This window comes from Mesoplodon densirostris, chromosome 14 (assembly GCF_025265405.1).
Source record: "Mesoplodon densirostris isolate mMesDen1 chromosome 14, mMesDen1 primary haplotype, whole genome shotgun sequence".
Taxonomy (NCBI): domain Eukaryota; kingdom Metazoa; phylum Chordata; class Mammalia; order Artiodactyla; family Ziphiidae; genus Mesoplodon; species Mesoplodon densirostris.
Window position 1 is genome coordinate 26,210,518 of NC_082674.1, and position 25,883 is coordinate 26,236,400.

Sequence of the window (25,883 nt, forward strand, 5' to 3'; positions counted from 1 at the left end):
TTTTGGATGTCTGTTTACTAGTTACTAAAGCAGTTAGGATGCTCTTCTTACCTGCAGGAGAATTGCTGGCTCCAGTAGCTGCAGAAGCCATGGAGGAAGGAATAGTGAGTGATGATGTAGGTGCAACAGCTGGTGACTCTGATGACTCCCTGCAGCAGTCTTCAGCTCAGTTGCTGGAAACTATAGATGAACCTTTGACACATGATATAACAGGTACATTCTTTAAATTTTTTTAACTTAAATTTTTACTTAAAATATCCGTAGCTCTTTTTTAAAAAAATGAAACATGTTTCAAAATTAAGAATATTAATGAAGTATAAAATTAAGTTTTATATTAGGTCTTTGGCCTTAGTAACCATATCAGTTATTTTCCTGATAAGTATGTTTTGCTTTGATTCTCTGAATGCGTATTAAAATAAAATGGTATCCTTTCACAGGGTCTATGTTGTCTTGATATGGTCTTATTTGGCTATGTTGAAAGAATTACAACCTAGAAAACAGTTAAAGATACACAGTGGTAAAGATAGCAAGGCTCTTCTTCTCTTTTTCTTTTTTCTTTCTTTGTTTTCTGCCTTTTCAAAAACTATAGTGTGTATCTTAGCGTGTACAATCCTTTGTGGTGTACTCCCTACTTTTGAAGACTGTTTTGCAATGCTGTGGTCATTTCATCTGTTTCATTCCTTAATCTTAGATTCTCTCATGATTTTATCCTTTCTGTCTGATAGTCCCTTTATCTGGAGTAGACTTTCTTCTCTAGTTTGCATGATGAACTTCTTATCTAAGATTCCCATAAAGCATGCTCTCCTCCAAGAAGCTTTTTCCATTACCACCAGCAATGCTGGAGACTGCCGTCGGTGCTGCCTACAGCGCTGCCTAACTCCTACATTGTCTCTGATAGCACCTGTTATGTTGTAGTTGGTTTAATTTCTGTAGTGTACCCTCACCTCTGAACCTCTGTTAATTTGTTGGAGGGTGGACATTTGTTTTATTAATCTTTATATACTCAGACCCTAATACAGGCTAGTATTTTCTTGGCATTCTATAAATATATGTTGAATAGTAGAGGGTGGGAAGGGAAGGAAGGTAAGAGTTGTAAGGCATAAAAGCCTAGTTAAAAATTTGGAGTCATCTGAGAGCAAAATCATTTCCAATTCATGATAGAAAAATAAGGTGAATAGCAGTCTTAAAACTGAAATCTTTGCTTTTCACTTTAATACCTGGTATTATTTCCTTAACTACTGCATGTAATATAATGAATTACATATTGGAGGCAATAAAATGAATAACATTGTTCATTCTAGAAATGGTTAATGATTATTTTTAACAACAAAGTTTATGTAACTTGATTCAGCAAGGATTAATCATACGGTCTGTTCCCCTAGGAAGTCACATATTATTGCACTGGTGTTTTAATTGTGTGTTATAGGGTGATATATTTGCATACTTACACTTAATTGTCAGGTATAAAAATTTAGAGATTTTTGTATCAGTAGAAATATATATTATGTATAAGTAAGTTAACTTTTTCTGTAATTAAAAGCAATATATTGGTTAAATTTTATGTTATATACTCCGCCAAAAAAAATCACTTTCAATTATTTGAAGGTGCACCTCCTCTTTCCTCTTTGGAAAAAGATAAAGAAATTGATCTTGAGCTACTTCAGGATCTAATGGAAGTTGACATTGATCCTTTAGATATTGATTTGGAAAAGGATCCTCTGGCAGCCAAAGTTTTTAAGGTATGATATAGTAGAGTATTCTTTGCAATTAAAACCTTTCATCTTATACTTCTGGTTTATTAATTACTTAAGAGATGAAAGTATACACCTAATGTAACCCATTATTTAGCTTACTCAAAATTAAATTCCTCTAGGTACTATAGTAGATTTTTTATAGAACTAGTGGAATAGTATACGGAGGACTTACATCATTTTATTAATATAGCCACTAACACTATCTTGTATGATAATAAGAACCACTAATAAGCATGGGAGGTATGGTTATGGACTGTTGACCTTTCAAGCAGCATTTAAGCTTATCCAAGTTGAGTTCATTGCAGAATCTACTTCTTTGTTAGCTGCTACTTTTTCTAAAGGAGATACCTCCCTAATACTTTATTTTGGTTCATTTTGTATATAAGAGATTTTATTAAAGATGCTAATTACCTCTCAGAGTCTAACAAATAAGGTCTTTTTAGATTTGGGGATAAAATGGAGAGAATACTATGAACCATTCCTTTAATCATTAAGATTATGTTTTAGAAATTTAAAGGGTAAGGAGAATGTTTATTTCATAGCCCTGTTTGACTTTAGGTAATGTAAATAATATGTCACTCTTCGTGAAGAGGCAAAAATAAACCACAGTTTTTTCCTATTCTTTTAAGCCAATAAGCAGTACATGGTATGACTATTGGGGTGATTATGGCGCCTACAATTACAACCCATACATAGGAGGTCTTGGAATTCCTGTAGCAAAGCCACCAGCAAATACAGAGAAGAATGGATCACAGACAGTTAGTGTTTCAGTGTCTCAGGGTAAGTGTGTGTTCATATTTTAAGGCATAAGCTATTCTTAAAACAAGTCCTCAATTTATGTATTCTTTGTCTCCTGAGAATTTGATCCTGAGTGTTTGCTGAGAGGGTTTATTATTGCAGGGGTGCCGTGAGAGTGACTGTCACTCAGAGCTGTGTGTCAGTCAGTTTAGAAGAGCTTCTATTTATGGTCCACTTTTTGTTTCTCAGAATAACACTTTGCAAAATATATTTGTGAGTTGTGTGGGTTTGCTGGTGGTTTTAATTAATTGTGCTTCCTTTTATTTTTATTGTTAGTAATACATTTATATTTTATTTGTAAACAATGAAATCACGTTGAGTATTATTTTTGCACTCTTCTAGTCACATAGTGTATATAACTTTTTTTAAAACTAAAATCTTAAATTTTGAAACAATCATACATTTACTGAAAAGTTGCAATTAATACAGAGAACATTTATTATCCTGACCCATTTGGGAGTAAGTTGGTAATCTGATGTTTTTTTGTTTTGTTTGTTTTACAAAGCAGAACGTTTCTTCTACATAAACACATCAGGAAGCACATTCCATCAAAATCAGGAAATTAACATTAGTAACTTTAAGACCCCATTCAGGTTTCAGCAGTTGTGTCTAAATAATGCCCTTTATGCAAAATGATCCAGTACAAAATTGTGCGTTGCATTTACAGTTGACCCTTGAATAAGGTGGGGGTGGGGGGCCCACTCCCACACAGTTGGAAGTCTGTGTATAACTTTATAGTTGGCCCTCTGTCTCCAAGGTTTTGCATCCATGCATTCAACCAACTATGGATGGTGCAGTACATATTTGTTGAAAAAAGTCCATGTATAAGTGGACTCATGTGGCTCAAACTGTGCTGTTCAAGCATCAACTGTAATTATCATATCTCATCAGTCTTATTCAGTCTGCCCCACTTTGTCAGAGGTAACTTTCATGACCTTGGTGCTTTTGATGATTATAGGCCAGTTGTTCAGTAGAATGTCCCTCAATTTGGGTTTGTGTGCTATTTCCTCACAATTAGATTGTGGTCATGTGTTTTTGGCATAAATATCAAGAAAGTGTACTGCTCAGGTTTTCTTACTGCATCCTATTAGGTGGCTCATGATTTTAATTTGGACCACTGCTGGTGGTTTTAAGTTTAATTACTTGATAAAGGAGATGTCTACCAATATTTTCCAGTGAAAAGTTATTCTTCCCTTTTGTAAGAAAATTTTGATGGGTTGCAGTGGCAGGATAATACTTGGAATCTATTCTTTTTTAAAAAAGTTATTATTTTATTCACTTAGTTTTGAATAGACCAGTGGTTTCCTATTTTATTCAGTGGGTTATAATTTGTTATCATTATTTTCTTGTTTTTATTGAGGTAAATTCAAGAGATCATAAAATTTTCCATTTTAGCCTTTTTTTTTTTTTTTTTTTTTTTTTTTTTTGCGGTACGCGGGCCTCTCACTGTTGTGGCCTCTCCCGTTGTGGAGCACAGGCTCCAGACGCGCAGGCTCAGCGGCCATGGCTCACGGGCCCAGCTGCTCCGCGGCATGCGGGATCCTCCCGGACCAGGGCACGAACCCATGTCCCCTGCATCGGCAAGTGGACCCTCAACCACTGTGCCACCAGGGAAGCCCCATTTTAGGCATTTTTAAGTGTACAATTCTGTGGCATTAAGTACATTCGCAGTGTTGTCATTATTTATTTTGATGTTCGAAATGTCCCTGATTTGACCATAGTATCTCCTTTAATCTGGTCTCTGTCTTTTTGAAATGTCTTCATCTTTCTTTGAACACTCTCCTGTTTTCTGGCATAACAAAATGCCCCAGGCTCATCATTTACTTTGCCTTCCCCGGACTGGGAATTAGCCACTTTATGAACGAAAATGGTATTTCAAAACCTTTTAGTGGAGAAATGTGATTTAAGAATTCAGGATTTGAGTACTAGATATACTTGCTGTTAATTTTTGGCTGTTCCACACTCTCTCTTGATGGACAAATCTAGGGAGTGTGTACACACATATGTGTTTATATGTATTTCTATATTTGTCTGTCTATCCGTCTAGAATGCCATGAGTCCACATTGATATATCAGTTAATCTAACAGTAATCTACTCCATAAGCTTCATATTAGTTTTTTCCTTTTCCATATTTCTCTTTTCTCTGATAGTGAGGTACCTGATTCTCATTATTCTTAATTTATTTGCTTCCATTATCATTACTTCACTTACTTGATCTACCTCTATTTATATATCTACTCTCCCATCTCTAGCCTCCTTTGCACAGATGTTGTTACCTGCTGTAACTCTGATACCCCATGCCAGGTTGTTCTGACGTGAAGATACACTCCTCACCCTGTTTTGGGTTCAGATGTCAACATTTTATTGTAGGAAGTAGGACGTGAATAATAATTATCAAATAGGTTTTGTTTTTTCTTTTAATTGCTTTCTGTAGCCCTAGATGCTCGCCTAGAAGTTGGACTTGAACAACAAGCAGAACTTATGTTGAAAATGATGTCAACCCTAGAAGCAGATTCCATTTTACAGGCATTAACAAATACATCTCCTACCTGTGAGTAAAAGTCACCATTCTTAGAGAATTACCATGAACAGTTCATCTCCTGATTATTTTTAGGTGCACTCAGTAAGGATGGATTTTTAAATTCTCCCTTGCTAAGTTAGTAGGAAGTTGAGAAATAAGACAAAGGATTAATGAATCAGGAGAGCAGAGGGGGAACAAAATACCTCCATGTAGTGTTCATAAGTTCAGTCCAAAAACCTGAGTCATGTTTTTGTTATTGTGGTGGTGTGTGGTTAATGAAATTCCTGGGGGAGCCTGCATAGCTAGCTGCCTGGCAGTTCGTTGCATTATATCCAAATTTATGATAAAGTGGGTTTCTTAATAGTAACATCCTTAACTTCCTTGAAGACCAAGATGGAAGACTTAGATAATGAAGACAGCCAAATGGGCCTGATTGAACTACAGAATTGAGAGGATTTACTACCTAATTATCTACAGCAAAAGAAGAAAACTTTTTATAGTAAATGACTGGATAGTAAATATTTTAGGCTTTCTGCAGCTGTACAGGGTGTGTTGCAGCTCTACTCTGACTTTGTAGCAGGAAAGCAGCTGTAGACAATATATACCTAAGTGAATAGGCATGGCTATTAAAGAAACCGTGTTACAGAATCTGGTGGCCTGTCAGATTTGGCCGTTAGGACATGGTTTGCTGACTGTTGATGTTGTTCTAGGCTTGGGTAGATCCCCTTCTGTCAGGTGAGTATAGTTAGGTAGCAGCCTGTCTATCTTAAGATAGGAGCTGTGCTGAGGCGATGGTGATACTTTTTTTTCTTAGGCCAAGAAAAATAAAAACCTGGTGGGTAATGGTGATGAGTAAAGGTGTAGAGATACTAGTTAGAACCAAGGAAGCACATCGTGTCCTTCTTCTATGAAGTAAAGTTCACAACCCATTTCAATAGAGAAATTTGGATTTTTAGATCTTCCTATGTTAAATTGAATTCTTTTGGTTTGCATTCTATATTTCTTGCCTTAGGAAGTATAGAAAAAAGGAGAAAAAGAGAAGATTCGTCTAGTGTTCTTTTTCTTGATATATTCTATCTTTTGATTATTTTCCTGTGCAGAACTGTGTTCTCCTTTTAATATAAAACTTTCTAAATATATGAAAAACTCTCTTAATTTCCCTTTATTTCTCTGCTCCCCATGAATATATACTCAGTTAGTTTGGTGTGTGTATCCTGGCATCAGAATTTTTGAAAACTTCCCAGGCAATTTTAATGTGCTATCAAGGCTGAGAATCAATGGATTAGAGTCTAGGTTATTCTAAAACTACCTTCTCAAGAAATAGGCAGGGTTCTTTTTTCTTTCCCTTTTCTCCTCCCTCTTATTAATTAGGAAAAAATTGAAAATAAAAATTTCTCGAGATTAAGGTTCTTCTCCCTTGGTGGACAAGTCCTGTGAATTTGGGACCTTCTCTTTGTGGTGATTATCTTTTGGACTTTCAAGTAATGTTGTAAAAACAGGTTTTCAAATAATACAATGCTGAACCGTTTTAAAGAATGCAATTTTAATTTTTAAAAAAATATACCTTCACTTACCTGTACATATTAATAGCTAGTTAACATTTCTCCTGATACTTTGTGTATAAAATCATAACTGTGTTTAATTTTCAGTATCACAGTCTCCCACTGGAACAGATGATTCGCTTCTAGGGGGTTTACAAGCAGCGAACCAATCCAGCCAGCTCATTATACAGTTATCATCTGTCCCAATGTTAAATGTTTGTTTCAACAAACTTTTTTCCATGCTTCAAGTCCATCACGTTCAGGTATGACTTCAGGAGAAATGGTGTATTTTTAGACATTATTGCCAGCCTAGAAAAGATGAAAATAAATGGGCAGATCAGTCTCAACCAGACAGGGATGATTTCTTTGTCATACTCAGATGAAAAAATGTCAGAGATACTTTGATTATCCCAGCTCCTCAGTGATAGGTTATTTATAACTTTTATGATTTTAAGCTTTACTGCTTTTGTTCCAACTACATATTATACACACACCTGCATTTAAAGACTTGAATCACGTCTTTTAATTTAGTAAAACATTTATATTAGGTAAATTATAAATTTTAATTCAGTTAAATTTCATTTGATCTAGAATTTTAAGATGTGTTTGCTTGTGAACTGAATTGAAGTAACCAGAAGAAGTATTTTTTTTAACATTTATTTTTATTATTTATTTTTGGCTGTGTTGGGTCTTAGTTGTGGCACGCAGGATCTTAGTTGAGGCATGCAGGGTCTTTTGTTGTGGTGTGCGGGCTGTTCATTGCAGCGCACGGGCTTCTCTCTAGTTGTGGCATATGGGTTTTCTCTCTCTAGTTGTGGCACGCAGGCTCCAGAGTGCATGGGCTCTGTAGTTGTGGTGAGTGGGTTCCAGAACATGTGGGCTCTGTAGTTTGCAGCATGCAGGCTCTCTAGTTGAGGCACGCAAGCTCAGTAGTTGTGGCGCGTGGGCTTAGTTGCCCCATGGCATGTGGGATCTTAGTTCCTTGACCAGGGATCGAACATGCGTCCCCTGCATTGTAAGGTAGGTTCTTCACCACTGGACCACCAGGGAAGTCCCCAGAAGAAGTATTTAATAGAAAAATTATTTACTCATAAATCATAAGGATTCATACATGAGATTTTTGCTTAAATGGTATTTCATAATAGGTACATTTTCTTTCTGTCAATTTACATTCTTTTTCAGTTGGAATCACTTCTCCAGTTGTGGCTCACATTGAGTCTGAATTCTAGTTCATCTGGAAACAAAGAAAATGGAGCAGACATTTTTTTATATAATGCTAATCGAATACCTGTCATTTCATTAAATCAAGGTAAGATTTGTTAGAAGGAAAGTTATTAACATAGCATAAACAATCTAAAAAGATATTGATTAGGTTAACACCTAATCTTTGTCATTAGGGTTGTCATGTTTTAGTGAAAAAAACATATTTAAAATACTGACTTAATAATTTGCAGGAAAGAGAACAGAAAACTTATTCTCTGGTCTGTATTATGTCTGTGTATAACACAGACATAAAATCTACAATGTTCTGTTTATCTTTACATTGTAGTTCCTTAAAGTATTGTCTTGTTCATAGACTGTTCTTTTGCAACTGGTCTTTTTTAAAAATGTGAGATACCTCTAGGGAATTGGTAAATTGGAGAAGGATGTCAATTTTTTGTAGAAATTGTGTTCTTTCATTTTTTTTCTTGGCAAATGCAGGAATGTGGGAATAGTGGGACTTTTTTTTAATCTTTATTTTTATTTTTATTTTTTGCTTTATAACAAATTTAATCAGTTATACATATACATATGTTCCCATATCCCCTCCCTTTTGCGTCTCCCTCCCACCCTCCCTATCCCACCCCTCCAAGCTGATCTCCCTGTGCTATGCGGCTGCTTCCCACTAGCTATCTACCTTACGTTTGGTAGTGTATATATGTCCATACCGCTCTTTCACTTTGTCACAGCTTACCCTTCCCCCTCCCCATATCCTCAAGTCTAGAGAATGGACCTGAGTTTTTTTTTTAAGGCAATTTCATAGGTTGTCTTTTTTTATGTTATTAATAGACACTAATGATTAATGCCTAGAATTATTAGCAGTTCACGGGAAGTTTTGAAATGAAGATAGTCTAATTTTGTTATTCCTTTTTTATTTATTAACTGAAATACTTCCATAAAGAGAAACTTCCTTTCATGTGCTATCATGTCACCCTTTGGAGGTACAGTTTTTATATAGAGCCAGGAAAAATGCTGGGAATTTTCTGTATTTTAAAATTAAATTTAAAAATTAATTGGTTCACAGGTAGTCTATAATCATGACCACTTAGTTTCCTTAGTAAATATCTGTATAAGTTCATGATTTAAAAATATTTCTTATGTTTCTGTTACAATCATTATGTTTATTGATGCTGAAATTATGCTGTTTGTGGTCAGTAAGATGATGCTTCATTAGATTCTTTTGGTTTTGTTTTTTGTGAAATACACAACTATATCTTTGTTAGATTTTAATAGAATAGGTGTTCCAAACTATATATCCTGCCTGAGATCTGGAATCAGCCATTATACACAGTGTTTTAACGGCAAAAACTGGGCACTGTATTATGTTTGTTTATTTTTAATAACTTTTTTGGCTTCTCCACCTGCCACATGTGCTTCTTATTTAGGCCTTGCAGGTGACTTAGTTATTGTTTTAGTTTGTACTGTTTTTGTGAAGTTACATTGGTTTTGAATGGTCAACCCCATCCCTGTCTTTCCAGTATGCCCTATTATTTTTAATTTTTGGTTTTGCAGAATGTGAGGATTTTTAGTAAAACACAAATTGTGTTACAGTAGAAATACCTCTAGTTTGGAAAGGACAACAAATGTATAGTGATGACGTGTTATTTTATTTGTCATGGGATGAGCTTTAACCTTAGACATAAAATGTTATTGACTCTCTAATGCTTTAGTTATGTTTAATGGGGAACTTTTATTTATATGTTTTGAGGACACGAGGTAGTGAATTGATTTAAAAAAATAATGTCATGTTTTAAAATTTATTCTTTTTGTTTTAATTCTTAGTAAACATTTGCTTTTTCTGAGTTAAAATTTCCCCTTTCTCTTTTCCTCATAGCATCAATAACTAGCTTTCTCACAGTGTTAGCCTGGTATCCCAATACTTTGCTCCGGACATGGTGCCTTGTGCTTCATAGTCTAACACTCATGACAAACATGCAGCTTAATCGTAAGTCCAAATATTTATTCCTTTAAGTCCCTGACATTTACTTTATTATTCTTGCTATCAGTTTCTTAAAAAAGATTTTTTCAAGAAGTGATATAGCTGTGCAAATGATTAAATTCTTTATTTGAATATGTCTCTTCTGAATTTGTTCTTTTTGTTGTTGTTCTTAACGTATCTTGCCCTTTGTGCTTCTTTACTTTGATTATATACTCTCATCTATCTACAGTTACAAGATCAAATTATATTTTTACCTTCTAAAAACTTTTACTAGTTTTTAAAAATTGATTACTCTTAGAGTACAAAGTCAAGTATTTAATGTTAGTCTGTGTCTTGTGTTGGTTATTTATTCTTTTTAAAGTAACTTAGCAGTTAAAAATGATTTATTCATTATAATTTTCATGAGCATATATGACTAGGTTCCTTGGTTTATGCTTTTCACATGTAAAACCTACATTCACTGAACCTAATCGCTTCTTCTCAGATTGTAAAGTCCTATTAGTTTCCTACTTTCTTCACCCCACTCCTTTATTTCCCATTTAAGATAGTAAAATTAATTTCTGAACCTTTTAAGAAAGGAACTTCTATTGCTTTCTTGGCTTTCTGTATCTCAAAGTCACAAAGATACTCTCATACATTATCTTCTGTAATGCTTACTGGTTTTACTTTTTACATTTAGGTCTAGATTTTATCTGACATTCTTGAGGTTGATGGGAAGTAGGTATCAAAGTTCATATTAGGGAGCAAGGAGTAGCCATTTGTGAATTGAAATCTTCATTCCATCTGTAGGTTATGACAGCAGGTGGGTGGATTTCATCCCCATTCTCTTTGGGCTTAATTTCATTGACTAGAAAGCAACGTCACATTGATAGACGTATTAATTAAAATCATTGCTGAGAATCAAAATGCTACTTCATTTTTTCATTTGGAATATAATATTTTCCAAATATGGGATTGAAAACATCCCTGTGTGATACTGAAGATAGATTTGACTCAAGGATATTTTATTCACTTCAGAAAACTTGTGCATTGTCTGTGTATCAGTTAACAGTATACAACCTTTATGTAGCTGACCTGCAAAAATGAATAGGTTTTGCTTCAGTTTATCTTCGAAGGCTGTGTTAAAATTTACCTGAAAAATAGATCTTTATTTCTGGAAGGGGGAAATAATTACTAAGAATAGGCTCACCAAAAGGACAGTAAGCATTTAGTTATTTCTTTTCCACTTGACTGTATACTGAATAAGATGCACATTAAACTAGGTATTTTTCACAGCCAAATTAGGAGAGAGGCAGGAGATCTATGGCAGATGAAAATAGAGAATGAGGCTCAGTCAGTGCAGTAGAGATTCAGATCCTCTTAGTAACTCCCAGGAATATGTGAGTTTTCTTTGAAACTAAAAGATGTTTTAAATACTGCATTTCCATTGTTTCGGGGTCCTTTTGTTGAGGACTTTTTTTTTTAATGTTTTATAGCTGGTTCCAGTACTGCCATTGGAACTCAGGAGAGTACTGCCCATCTGCTGGTTTCAGATCCAAACCTGATTCATGTTTTAGTGAAGTTTCTTTCTGGCACCAGTCCACATGGAACAAATCAACACAGTCCACAGGTAATGTGACTTCTGAAAACCAGTGATAGGCCCAGATTACACAGTAAACTTATTTGTAAGGGAAATTTTTAGTACAGCTAAATACGTAAAATTTTCATTGCTAAAGCATCAAATGATGGCCTTTTACGTACCAATGTAATAAAATGTTTTGAATTACATATAATAATAGCTATGCTGAAACTGAATTATAGCAGGTAGTGAGTTTTCTCTTGGAATTTTACTGGATTTTTATGTAGAGATATATTTTTGGTGTTAATTTTACATAATTTGAGAGACATCCTAAACAAATATTTACCTTAATGTTAGGGAAGCATTTAAAAAATAGGGGAATTTACAAATTTTTTAAAATAATGTATATGTTAAATGACCTCTGTTATCAAGATTGACAGGTCTCCTAACTTAATTCTTTTATACTATTAAGTATTTTATTTAACAAAAAACAAAAAGATGACATCAATGGACCTAAAGGGTATTACGATTCGTGAAATAAAACAGAGAAAGACAGATGCCATATGAGTTCTCTTATATGTGGAATCTAGAAAACAAAGCAAATGAAGAAACATAACAAAACTGAAATTGAGTCCTAGATACAGGGAACAAACAGCTGGTTGCCAGAATGGGGGATGGGGGTGGGGGAAGGAGGGTGAGGGAAATTGAGAGGTACACATTTCCAGGTACAAAATAAATGAATCACCAGTATAAAATGTACTGTGTGGGGCGTATAGTCAATAATAATGCAATATCTTTATGATGACAGATGGTAACTAGCCTTATTGTGGTGAACATTTTGAAATGTATAGAAATATCAAATCACTGTGTTGTACACCAGGAACTAATATAGTGTTGTAGGTGAATTTTACTTCAAAAACAAACAAACTCATAGAAAAAGAGATCAGATTCGTGATTTCCAGAGGCAGGGGTTGGGGGAATTGGATGAAGGTAGCCAGAAGGCAAAAACTTGTTGAGAGAGTATATCTTGAGACTTCTTATCATAAAGAAAAAAAAATTTTTTCTTTTATTTTGTATCTATATGAGACAGTGGCTGTTCTCTAAACTTACTGTGGTAATCGTTTCATGATGTATTAAGTCAAATCATTATGCTGTACACTTTAAACTTATGCAGTCCTGTATGTCAATTATATCTCAAAACTGAAATGAAAAAAAATATTGCTTTTGTTAATTCAGAAAAAAAGATATATCGGAGCTTATAAACATTTTTAGTCTAACCGCAGATTTCTTTTATATCAGTTTAGCTTTTGTTATATTGTACTGCTTTAAAAAATATCTTTCCTTCATTATATTTCTTTTCACATAAAATATATTTAGTGTTCATAGCATCCTTCCAATGGATGTTATTCAAGATTATCTTGCAAGCTTATCTTTTATTTCTTAGCTATGTGCTTATCTATGTGCTAGGTCTAGGTGCTGTTTTACGTGCTAGGGATTTAAGTAGTTACCCTGTCCAAGTCTCTGCCTTTCTTGGAGCTTAAGTTCTGTTGGATGCATTTAGTCAGTACTCTCATACTGAATAGACTTGAATTTTGTAGATCATCATAAAATAAACCAGACAAGGAAAAAAATGAGAAGGAACAAACTACTTGTAATTAGATTGGGCCAGAGTTTTGATCAGGGCAGAGGCATGTTATCAAGTGATTATTACACATAAAGATTGCATGAATTTGGAATGTGAAGATTCCTGAAATCACTGATTCCAGCTTCTTTATTTTACATATGAGTAAACATGCATTATCTGCATTGCCCACAATTATACAACTAGTTAGTGGTAGAGCCTAGGTGTCAGGGAACATGCCTCTGTATAAAGTAGTGTTTTTTCCTCTCTTTTTTTTTTTTTTAAAGGCAAAGTAAAAGTTACTGAAGGTCAAGCTTTCTTCAGATATTTTGGTTTTGTAGTTTGGTTATGAATGTTATGATTTTTATACTCAGTGTTAGAAATTGTTAACTTTAAAATGGTTTGGAGAATTACATTGCATTTTGTTTTTCCCAAAACTCCTCTAGGGTTTTATGATCATAACATTCCAAAACATACTTCAGGATACTTGGTGTGGTTCTCACTATCATATTTTTTTCATTGAAGAGATAGAAGTTTGGGAAAGCATATTTTTACCAATTGATACAGGTTCGTTTTTAGCTTTAAGAGGTTTTTTGTAGGGTTTTTTCCCCAATTCACTTGAGTATTTGCTCTGCTAGTCATTAGAAGCATGACCTTTTGTGGATCACTTAACCTGTCTGAGTCTGAGTTCTTTTGTTTTGAAATGGGATAATTAAGAAGATTGTGAAAATCAGTACATAAGTACTTTGTGCTTTTGAAAGCATTATAAAGATATTCTTGTGTAATTCAGGTGAGTCTTTTTCTGTATTGAATTAAATAAAAGTAACAAGTTATTCTAAACCATAATGAAAAAAAATATTGACAATAGAATCTATAACTTTCTATTTAAAATAAGTATATCAAGACCTAAAAGCTTAATTGGTTTCCTCCTATCACTGTTAATATTTTTGTTCTTCAAATGAAAGGTTTCACCCGTATGGCTCTTGACTTAACATTTGATGCTTTTTTTTTTTTTTTTAATACAGAGAAAGAGAATTTTTTTTTCACATCTTTATACAATGTTGTGTTAGTTTCTGCTATACAACAAAATGAATCAGCTATATGTATACATATATCCCCATATCTCCTCCCTCTTGAGCCTATTCTCCCTCCCTATCCCATCCCTCTAGGTCACCACAAAGCATTGAGTTGATCTTCTTGTGCTATGCAGCAGCTTCCAACTAGCCATCCTTTTTACATTTGGTAGTGTATATATGTCAGTGCTACTCTCTCACTTCATCCCAGATTCCCCTTCCCCCGCCGTGCCCTCAACTCTGTTCTCTACGTCTGCGTCTTTATTCCTGCCCTGCCACTAGGTTCATCAGAACCGCTTTTTTTTTTTTTTTTTTTTTTTTTGCGGTACGCGGGCCTCTCGCGTTGTGGAGCACAGGCTCCAGACGCGCAGGCTCAGCGGCCATGGTTCACGGGCCCAGCTGCTCCGCGGCATGTGGGATCTTCCCGGTCCAGGGCACAAACCCGTGTCCCCCGCATCGGCAGGCAGACTCTCAACCACTGCGCCACCAGGGAAGCCCCAGAACCACTTTTTAAAATTCCTTATATGTGCGTTAGCATATGGTATTTGTTCTTCTCTTTCTGACTTACTTTACTCTGTATGACAGATTCTAGGTCCATCCACCTCACTACAAATAACTGTTTCGTTCCTTTTTATGGCTGAGTAATATTCCATTGTATATATGTGCCACATCTTTTTTATACATTCATCTGTTGATGGACATTTAGGTTGACAAAAGATTAATCTCCAAAATATACAAGCAGCTCATGCAGCTCAATGTCACAAAAACAGACAACCCAATCCAAAAATGGGCGGAAGACCTAAGTAGACATTCCTCCAAAGAAGACATACAGATGATACTTTTTAAATGAATAATTCTGTAGATGGGATCAGTAAGCAGTTGTCAACAGAATTTCATTTCTCTTCAGGTTGGTCCAACAGCTACGCAAGCTATGCAAGAATTTCTTACCCGATTACAAGTGCATCTTTCTTCAACATGTCCTCAGATATTCAGTGAATTTTTGCTCAAGCTAATTCATATACTTTCAACAGAAAGGTAAATTTCAAGGTGTTACATATATTCCTGATATAGAAGCAATAGGTAATCCTCCAAATTAATTTTCCCTTAGCATTTGTTGGGAGTTTATCTGGGAAAAGATAAGCAGGACAATATTAGGAATTAAGAGGGAAAGGTTTATTGGTATGTTTCCCAGTTGTTTTCAGTTCTTTTCATTATGACTCTCCCAGATCCTGAACTCCTTCTATTGTGAAAGGAATAATGGGTTCATAGATTAGGAATTATAAACCTTCTAGGTCAAATTTACTTCTAGAATACAGGTAGAGAATTAAAGCTACCAGTAACTTTATTTGAAACCTATATTTGATAAAACCCAAAAAAGATATCTTAAAAAAGAAAATTAAATACTAATCTCATACAGAAATCCTAAATAAATTGATTACCAAAGTCAGGCAATAGGTTAAAAAGAATAAACTGTGACTGTGATGGGTTGATTCTTAAAATGCGTGAATGCTTCGATATCATATATTAATGAATCATTTTCGTCATAGTTTAAGACATTTCATAAAATCCAACATTACTTTCTGATAAAACTTTTAATGAAATATAAACAGTATCATCTTAAAGTTATAAAAGACAACATTATGAACAAACCAAACTCTAGTATGTTTGATTATTTTAAAAATTCCCATTAATATCAGGAAGAAATTAAAGGTGCTGTTTGCTATCTTTATTATTTAATTTCATTGTGGAAGTGCCAGTAAATTTTAAAAAAATTAATGTATGTTAGAAAATGATTAAATTCACTTGTAGATTATATCACTCGTTAAAAATTAGTTCAAAAATATTAGAAATCAGAAAAAGGTATGATTTATAATAGTTACCATAAAATAATAATTTATTCATAAGTTATTTTTCATAGATCAGTAGCAAAATGCCTGAAACCAATATAAAAATTAATGCAAACAATTTATATGGCGTATGCTTTCATAGCTGCAGAAAATTTTATAGTACTATCCTCCTTTGTTTTCTTCCTCCTTTATAACTATTTTAAGACACTAATGTGGTTGTAGTTCAACTTGTCTATAGTGTATACACAGTGAAGCACAGGTGTGGGAAGGAGTAGATTCACAAAACCAAAAGCCTGCTGTTATGATATGCATCTGTGTACTTGGAAAACGTGAACTGGAGGTTTTTGTGTGATATAAATAAAACCAACGAAGAAGCAAAAGCCAGTTACCATGGAGTTCATTTTTCTTTTAACTAGGCTTTTTTTAAAACTGTATGTGAGACCTCTAAATACACTCATTAGGTGTAGACTTTAGTATAGTTCTGTCTATGTAGGGTCTAGCAGTAAAAGGTTTCATATGAAAATTCAATACATTTACTCAAACATTTCCTACAGAAATATCATCTTGTTTTAGTTTATAACATGCTGTCTTTTTAAAAAATATATATTTTATATCTTTTTTTACAAGTAAAGGTTTTTATAGGTTTACGTGCCTCAAAAACTAATTAGAATTTTTTTTTCCAGCTCCTCTTCCACACCCTTCCGCCCTGTACACATCTCATACATTTTCTAGCACATTTTCTTTAATTGGGTCCATAACATTGGCCCAAATATATTCTTAGCTTTTGTTTTCTTTGTATGTTTTTAAGAAAGTGTCTGGTTTCCGTATAAATTAGCCTGCAGCTTTTTAGTTCAATTAATACTATAGGTTGAAAAGAAGTACCCAGACTTCATATGAAGAGGGCACTCAGTTTTATCACATAAGTGTTTTGCAGATATATTCTCTTGGTCTGTGGATTATATTTTCATTTTTTTAACAGTATCTTTGAAAAAGCAGCTTTTTTTTTTTTCCATTTTTTTTATTAGTTTCTGCTTTATAACAAAGTGAATCAGTCATACATATACATCTGTTCCCACATCCCCTCCCTCATGCATCTCCCTCCCTCCCACCCTCCCCATCCCTCCCCTCCAGGCAGTCACAAAGCACCGAGCTGATCTCCCTGTGCTCTGAAAAAGCAGCTTTTAATTTTGATGAAATTTTGTCAGCTTTTTCTTTTATTTATTATTATTTTTGTTTCATAACAGTATCCTTGCTTAACCTAAGGTCATAGAGATGATCCTCTATGCTTTCTTCTAGAAATTTTATTGTTTTAGGTTTTACATGTAGGTTACATTGAGTTAAAATTTGCATTTGGGTGTAAGTTCTTTTTTTTCTTTCTTTTTTTTTTTTTTTTGTTGTGGATGATGTCAAATTGTTACTATACCATTTGTTGAAAAACACATCCTTTTTAAATTGAATTCTCTTTCTGCCTTTTTCCAAAACTCAATTGACCATATTTGTTTTGCTCTATTTCTGGACTCTATAGAATTGATGTTTTGTTCTGTTGATTGATGTTTGATGTTTTGTCTGTTCTTTTCCGATACCACACTGGTTTGGTATTTTTATATTATTTCTTGAGGTCTGGTAGTGTGGATTTTCCAACTTTGTTCTTGTTGTTTTAGAGTTGTTTTGGCTATTCTGCTTTCTTTGCTTTTTCATGTAAGTTTTAGGATCAGCTTATTGATCCCCCACCACCCCCACAAAAACAAAAACAAATCAAACAAAAAAAACACTTCTGCTCGATTGTGACTGAATAAGTGTCAATCTGTAGATCAATTTGGGAGGAGTTGTAGGTATATTTATAGATACAGATATGGTAATTCATATAGACATAGACACAAAAATATAGTTATACATAGAGTTATATATATATTTGGGATTTTTCTTTGTACAGTCATGTGGTTAGTGAATAATATGTATGTCTTTTTGCTTTTTCTGCACCTACTGAAATGATCAAATATTGTTTCTTCTAAAATCTGTAGGTATGATAAATTATATTGATTTTTTTTTAAGTGTTGATCAGTATGCATTCCCAGGATATATACTCACTCGGTCATGATGTATTATACTTTTTATATCTTGCTTGTTTAAGTAGTTAATGCTTTGTTGAAGATTTCAAAATCTATGCTTATGAGAGATATTTGCATTTTTAAAAATAATGCCTTTGGTTTTTATGTCAAGATAATCCAGGACTCCTAAAATGAGTGCTTCCTTTTCTGTTTTCTGGGAGAGGTTGTGTAAATTGGATTATTACTTATTTAAATATTTGATAGTAATTGCCATTGAGGCAAGCAGGGTCTGGAGTTTTCTTTGTATTAACAGAAAAATGTTTCTGTTTATTTTATAGGTAAAAGATTATTCAGGTTTTCTTTCTTCTTAAGTGAACTTTGGCAGTTTGTGTCTTGAAGGAATTTGTTCATTTTATCTGTGTTGTTGAATTCATTATTTGTAATTTTTAAAATTATGCTTTTAATGTTTATAGTATGTAGTTTGATTCATTCTATCATTTCTGATATTGGTAATTTTAATCTATTTATCTTGGTCATTCTTGCTAGAGGTTTATAATATTATTGATATTTTCAAAGAACCAACTTAAAGCTTTGTTGATATTCTTTATTTTTTCATTTCCAATTTCATTAAATTTTGCTCTAATAGTTATTATTTCCTTCTTTCAGTTTTCCTTGTATAAGTGTTTGACAATATGTGTCTCTTAATTGATCTGTTAGACCACTTTACATTTAATGTAGTTATTGATTTAGTGGACTAAAATGTATCACTTTGCCAGTTTTGTTTATTTAATCTATTCGCTTAAAAATTTTTTTTCTTGCCTACTTTTGGATTAAGTAATTTTTATAATGATTTCATTTTGTTTCGAGTATTATTATTTATAACAAAGAAATTTTGATTATAGTGTTTCCCTAGCTTTGCAATATACGTCTTTATTTCATCACATTCCGCTTTCATATATTATTATACCTTAGCTCACATATAATGTAAGAACTTTACAGCAGTAAATTCACAGTTTCTTTCTCTCATCTTTTGTGATGTAGGTATCATATGTTTACTTTTACATATGCTGTAAACATAATACATCCCTACAATTTTTGCTTTGGATAATCACATATCTTTTAGACACTGAAGTAAATAGTATTTATGCCTGGAAATGGACAAGCCTCTTCTACTGGGTGATTCGTGTGAGGATTTGAATCACTCTCTTCAAGATTTGACCTGGCTTTGGTTTTATTCTTGCTATGGTTACCTTTTGTGTTTTGTCAGCTTCAAAATGATCTAGTTAGCTTCTGTTTCGATGTGAGTCAGGGTAAAGGGGGTTGTTTCCAATTTTATTGTTCCATCCTTAGCTTTTGTTGTTCCTTATATATTTGTACCACAGAGGGACTCTGTCTCCATGGCTCCATCTCTAGCAGTCAACTGCTGTTGCTTGTTTCTTAATGTTCACTAGACTCCTAGTGATGGCAGGTGTTTTCCGATATTGTGTCCAGCCTCAGTCTTTGGCAGGCCCTCTGTGACTGAACCTCAGGGGAAGGAGCTTTCTCAATAAATTTTTCCTTCTTTTTGTCAGCCAAACTCTGGCTTGTATCTGGCCATTTCTGAGGAGAGCATTTCCTTCTCTTCAGTGGTAGGAAGCAGCTATTGGTATTTGAGGGTTTTTTTCACTAGCACCAAATACATGGTGTCTTTTTTAACACCATTTCCCTGATTATCTGACATCAACCTGTGTCCTACAATTCAGTTCTATTCTGCCACTATCCAAAGTTAGCCTCAAATTTACAGTTTTAACTGCTCAGTCCCACAAGACTGCCCTTACTTCAGAGGGCACTTACAAGTCCAAGGTCCCCAGGTTACCCACACTTTTGTATCATTTGATTACAAATTCAGGGGGTCTCACAATCCCCCCCCCAGGTTCAGTAATTTGCTAGAAGAATTCACAGAACTCAGGAAAAACACTTTACTTATTTTACCAGTTTATTATAAAGTATAGCTCAGGAGCAGCCAGATGGAATAGATGCACAGGGCAAGGTATGTGTGGGGGATGGTGAGGGAGGGTGCCTGTGAATGGGTATGAGCTCCAAGGGTTCAGTGTTACCACCCTTACATACCTGGGGTTTAACAGCTTGTAAAGTATTTTAGCTGAATTCTTCTTACCCATATGTATATTGCCAGCATCTCGACTTCCCAGATTCTGCGACAGGAAAGCCAATGCTCATATTCTGTCTTCTTGGAGGAGGTGCCTATCTTTCTATGGATTTCAGGCTTTTTGGTACTATTTTGACCTTAGCTCTCTGATGGGTTCAAGAAAAGTTACGACTTTAGAGTTAATTTGGCTTTTTTTATTGTTAAGTTGGGGCCGATGATCTTTCCAAGCTTTCTATTTCTTAGGCATAAGTAGAACTTGAGAGCATTCAGTTTTGATGCATAAGAATTACTTGATTGAATCTTAATTTTTGAAAATCAAAATCAGTAAGAAATGTTTAAACTAACAACATTTGAGGTTGTAACAAACCAGAGCTCATTCATTATGAGGAGTGCCTTGTGATATATAATTATTTTAGTCTGTAGCTTCAAAATCATCTCTTTGATTTACTTGTCCTTCAGTTTTCTATTTGGAAGGGAATTCATTTTTTATTTTGTATGATAAAATGGAGGCAAGAACAAGAAGGACTCAGGAAGATCTGGAAACTCTTTGCTACAAAATGAAATAGTGAATACCAGGAGTTTAATTATTGTTTAGCTTTCTTGTATTCTGGTGGTTACTTCTTTCAAAACAATTTAAAATGGATTAATTTTTAATCCTCTCTCTTTTTCTGCAGGGGTGCCTTCCAGACAGGCCAAGGACCTCTTGATGCCCAAGTAAAGCTCTTAGAATTCACTTTGGAGCAGAATTTTGAAGTTGTTTCAGTTAGTACTATTTCTGCTGTGATAGAGTCTGTCACTTTTTTAGTGCACCACTATATCACTTGCTCAGACAAAGTAATGTCTCGAAGTGGATCAGATAGCTCAGTGGGTGCTCGAGCATGCTTTGGGGGACTCTTTGCCAACCTCATTCGTCCAGGTGATGCAAAAGCAGTTTGTGGTGAAATGACAAGAGACCAACTCATGTTTGATTTGTTAAAACTGGTTAACATTTTAGTACAGCTGCCTCTTTCGGGCAATAGGGAATACAGTGCAAGAGTGTCTGTGAGCACCAATACGACAGACAGTGTTTCAGATGAAGAAAAAGTTTCAGGAGGCAAAGATGGTAATGGAAGCAGTAGTAGTATTCAAGGATCACCTGCATATGTCGCTGACTTAGTGTTAGCCAACCAACAGATAATGAGCCAGATTTTGTCGGCTCTGGGCCTGTGTAATAGCAGTGCCATGGCGATGATAATTGGTACGTATTAATATTAAGAATATTAATCTTATACTTGTTTCTAGTACTATATCTCTTTCCTTTAGCAATGTATGAATTCATTTTCTTTTTACTTTATAATGCAGAGTTACTTTTTTGTAAACTTCTAAGCATGACTGATTTTTATTAGTGAAAACTTTTATAGAGTGGCTTCCATCAGTTGAAAATTTTTAAGTGTGAATTTTTTAAAAATTGGAAAATACTAACAAAATAACTTGTAGTGAATTAAGAAAAAAAAATCAGTCTTGTAAGTTAGGTACCATAATTTATAGTCATGTACCGCTAACATTTTAAAGATGAAGAATTTCACATCAGATTTCGTATTAGGGAATGAGTAAGATTTATTTATTCACAGTTTTTTAAAAAGTGAAGTATAAAATTTTGTTGAAGTTTAACAGTTTCTATGACACATATATCAATGTAAAATTTATATATTGTTGCTTTACTTTTCTACCTATTTGAAAGCTAATATACTATGTTAATTTTTTTAACTAATTAAACTTCTGTAAATTGTGACAAAATCCATTCTTGATATATTTTTGATTATTAGTATTTCTTTTTTCATGTAAGGGAAACAACCATATCTTTTTGATTAAAAGTTTTGAAGTTTAGTTACATAATAGTATCACTTATTTTTCTCTCCTTTTCTTTTTGGTATGTATAATGATGTTCCTCAGTCATGTAATAGAGCAACTTTATTGTTACCAACAAGAGAGGTATCTCCTATAAAAGATACCAAAAAACGTCCTCTACTAAATGTTATGATAGATATTTTAATTTCTAGATATGTGTATATGTATACACACACACAGCTTTTATGTACCATCCTTCAGTGGTTTTGGGGGAAAATGGCTTTTAAGACTCTCTATTTTAATTATTATGGTTTTTAAGGATATGCTTTTTAAAAATGTGTCATCTTTTTATTTAAACTAGGGGCAAGTGGATTACATCTCACCAAACATGAAAACTTTCATGGTGGGTTAGATGCCATATCAGTTGGGGATGGATTATTTACCATACTGACAACACTTAGTAAAAAAGCTTCTACAGTTCACATGATGCTGCAGCCAATTTTAACCTATATGGCCTGTGGATATATGGGCAGACAGGTAAGTTCAATCCAGCAACAACTGCAGTAATTTAAGTAGTTACTAGCAATGGGAGCAGAGAATTATTTGTAAGACAGAGACAGAGTATTCTAGTTATATGTTGGAAAATGAACGGAGTCAGCAGGTGAGAACTATAGATTACTAGTAAAAGTTGAAGAGGAAAGTTTCCTTGAAACTGTCAAAGATGACTACAGTGATGTAAGAATAAAATGTTTAACATATTTTTAAATTTTAGATTTTCTTTCCATTGTCTTAAGAAGTAGTTCTTTCCTTTCCCCTAACCATAGCATAGTTGAAAACCAACATGTTCTTCATAGATGTTACATATGAAAATTTAATATGAGTATTTTTTTTCAAGCTTAAGTTACATATTTAGTTTCCTTTCAGTTAAAAGGGGTTAGGGTAATTTTAAAAGAGAAGTAGGTTAGAATGTTACTACTCTTTAAATTTCCTTTTTAAAAAATGAGATTTTAGGAGCCAGTGTGATTATTTTAATTTCTAGTCCATTTACCATTTTTTTCAAAAGCAGATTTTAAAACAATTTCTTAAGGAATCTTCTATATGTCAGTGTATAATTATCATTTTCATAAATATACATTGCATGTGTGTATATATTTCCCCATTGGAAGATACAAAGATATTTGAGAAGGATACATTTTTAAATGATGAAAGTACTGTCTACTTGAAAACAAAATCGATGCACATTAATTTAAGGTAGAAAATGGTAATAGTAGGTAAACACAGATGCAAAAAATGCTGAGTTCAGAGAGGCGACTGTTCACTTCCTTTTTGATTCAGGTTAAGATTTCCTAAATATTTTGGCAGACATTTTGTATTTAGTGATTTAGGTTAAGGTTGCCATTTTATAATAATTAACTGTAAAAGAATATTACATTCAATAAGAAATTTAGTTGTCCTAATTCACAGGAAATTAATAATCACCTTTTAAAAATTACAGTATACATGTATGGTTTTTTTTAGGGCTCTCTCGCTACTTGCCAGTTATCTGAACCATTATTGTGGTTCATTTTGAGAGTACTGGATACTAGTGATGCCTTGAAAGCATTCCACGATATGGGTAAGACAAAGTTACAAAACTGTCATTTAAGTGTAATCATTCGATAGTAAATTATGTTTTTATTTTTGTAGTCTTCTGTGAAAGTTGACTCAATGTCAAATCATCTATGTTAAGATAATTTTCATTTAGCATTGTCTTTAAATTTAGGTGGTGTTCAGCTCATTTGCAACAATATGGTTACTAGTACAAGGGCTATTGTAAACACTGCAAGAAGTATGGTATCAACTATTATGAAATTTCTTGACTCTGGTCCGAATAAAGCTGTTGACAGCACTTTGAAAACACGAATACTAGCTTCTGAGCCTGACAATGCAGAAGGGATCCATAACTTTGCACCCCTGGGTAAGAAAAGAGTTATTTCATCTTATGGGTATGAATTTAAGTAGTAGTTAATTGGCTGGTACGAAGCAAAAATAGTTGTCATAGTAAGTTGATTGTGTTACAGTATCACCATTTCAATTACAAGCCATTGATTTTAAAGGTAATAGTTTTCCAAACATTCTACTGATTAGAAGGAAGTTTTTAATTATTCTTTAGTAGTAAAATTTGTTTTTATTTCTGAGTTTAAATAGAACACAATTTATGAAACTAAATAGTAGATTCTTACATCAGTTTTCATTGTAAATGTTAGTTTTAAAGGACTTGTTCCTTCTTATTTTGAGTGGTACTTTTTTTTATAAGAAGTTTCAGATTTATATAGTTATTCTTTTTTTCCATTCTACATAGTTTCTTTTTATATTTTTCTTTTCATATTTCTAACTCATGAATATTGACAATTTAGAATAAAGGTGATTATTTTCACGTTGAAGCCTGTATTGGACATTGTTTTTTACTTAAATCATTTGAGAATTACTGTGCTAGATTTGTTGTTGCTAGTTTAGTTTTCATTTGACATGTTAGTACATAGAAATTAGGCAGCAGTTAACAGTGAATTTGTCGCCTTGCCAGTTGACTGGATGTCCTGAGGTTTTGTGAATACTGTAACAAATTATGCTAAATGTATTAAGTACATTCATAGTATTAAGTGTTCATGTTTTTAGCTAATTTTTCTAGTGTAATTATTATGGTTTGAATAGTTCTTGATGCCTTATTGGGTTTCTTTTGCAAGTTTTAATTTTATTTAAAATACTTCTGTAGGTACAATCACATCTAGCAGTCCTACTGCCCAACCAGCTGAGGTGCTTTTGCAGGCCACGCCACCCCACAGAAGAGCTCGCTCTGCTGCTTGGTCCTACATCTTTCTGCCAGAGGAGGCTTGGTGCGACCTTACCATTCACCTTCCTGCAGCAGTGCTTCTTAAAGAGATACATATCCAACCTCACCTTGCATCTCTTGCAAGTGAGTAATATTTTTTGTAAAGATCCATCATGAAAATAAACTATAATTTAGAAGCATTTAAAAAATGAGAAAAATACTCAGCAAACGGTGATTAACTTAGATACAATTTCCAGATCGCTTAATTTTGAACAGTTTTAGTATAATATTTAACACTACCACCAAATCATTTCCCATCAAATGAACTGACATGCCTATTCCCCTGAAACAAATAGAGTGTGTGATGAAATTTAAACAAACATATTCTAGTTATATATTATTTTGCCTTTCCTCTTCCCTCAAATTTATGAAGCTATCTATATAGCATTAAGATAAAATGAGTTAGTTTATACAGCTGTAGACAGCAGTCTTAGTTTTTCTAGGCTGGTCCTCAGTCCTAGCTCTGTAACGTGAAATTAGCATAGATTCCCCTTCCCATTGTAAGGTAATTACATCTGCAAAGAATTTTTTATCTTAATACTTCGAGTGTGATATTTTGAATATTTATGATCTTTAGATTTTTAATATTTTGAGTATCACTCATTTGATGCATTTTCATTGAATACATTTTGTTGTAATTTTGCAACGTTAAATAATTGAAAAGAATTTTTAGAAAACAAGTTGTACATTAAAAGGAGCAGGAACTCCTTCAAGTATTCATGAAGGAATATGAAGTACTATTTTACATTTATGATGGTCCCCAAATTCTTTCAATATAAATATAATAATTTGTACAGAATTGTTGAAGTTGTCACAGTCATTTATCTTCATTGATTGATTCTCATTACTATCATATGTCACTCAGTAATTTAATGAAGAACTATAGGGAATTTTGTAGACCCCTGGCATATTTGGAAGAATCAATTTTTCCACTTATTTGCAAGATTAGATTATTCTACTCTAATACAGTTGTGGAATCCACACATTAGATAAAAATAGATATAATGAATAAAATGGCAGAAGAAAAATAGACTAATGCACAGTGTTTTAGCAGGTCAAAAATAACTATATTACATGGCA

General features: G+C 33.6%; 1 protein-coding gene across 6 annotated transcripts in view; it reads left to right on the forward strand.

The window, feature by feature from the left end:
• Window positions 1-25,883, forward strand: part of BIRC6 (baculoviral IAP repeat containing 6) — a 230,976-nt gene that overhangs the window by 105,501 nt on the left and 99,592 nt on the right. For all 6 annotated transcript variants that reach the window (XR_009534377.1, XM_060117774.1, XM_060117775.1 and 3 more), the window contains 14 exons: window positions 58-213; window positions 1,606-1,739; window positions 2,384-2,534; window positions 4,988-5,104; window positions 6,724-6,878; window positions 7,798-7,924; window positions 9,710-9,820; window positions 11,290-11,423; window positions 14,974-15,101; window positions 20,782-21,344; window positions 22,296-22,471; window positions 23,453-23,549; window positions 23,697-23,891; window positions 24,687-24,887. Coding sequence is in view for 5 of the 6 variants with exons in the window: in XM_060117774.1 (XP_059973757.1) it covers window positions 58-213; window positions 1,606-1,739; window positions 2,384-2,534; window positions 4,988-5,104; window positions 6,724-6,878; window positions 7,798-7,924; window positions 9,710-9,820; window positions 11,290-11,423; window positions 14,974-15,101; window positions 20,782-21,344; window positions 22,296-22,471; window positions 23,453-23,549; window positions 23,697-23,891; window positions 24,687-24,887 (2,445 nt within the window). In the remaining variant the exon portion in view is untranslated. The remainder of the gene's footprint in view (window positions 1-57; window positions 214-1,605; window positions 1,740-2,383; window positions 2,535-4,987; window positions 5,105-6,723; window positions 6,879-7,797; window positions 7,925-9,709; window positions 9,821-11,289; window positions 11,424-14,973; window positions 15,102-20,781; window positions 21,345-22,295; window positions 22,472-23,452; window positions 23,550-23,696; window positions 23,892-24,686; window positions 24,888-25,883) is intronic.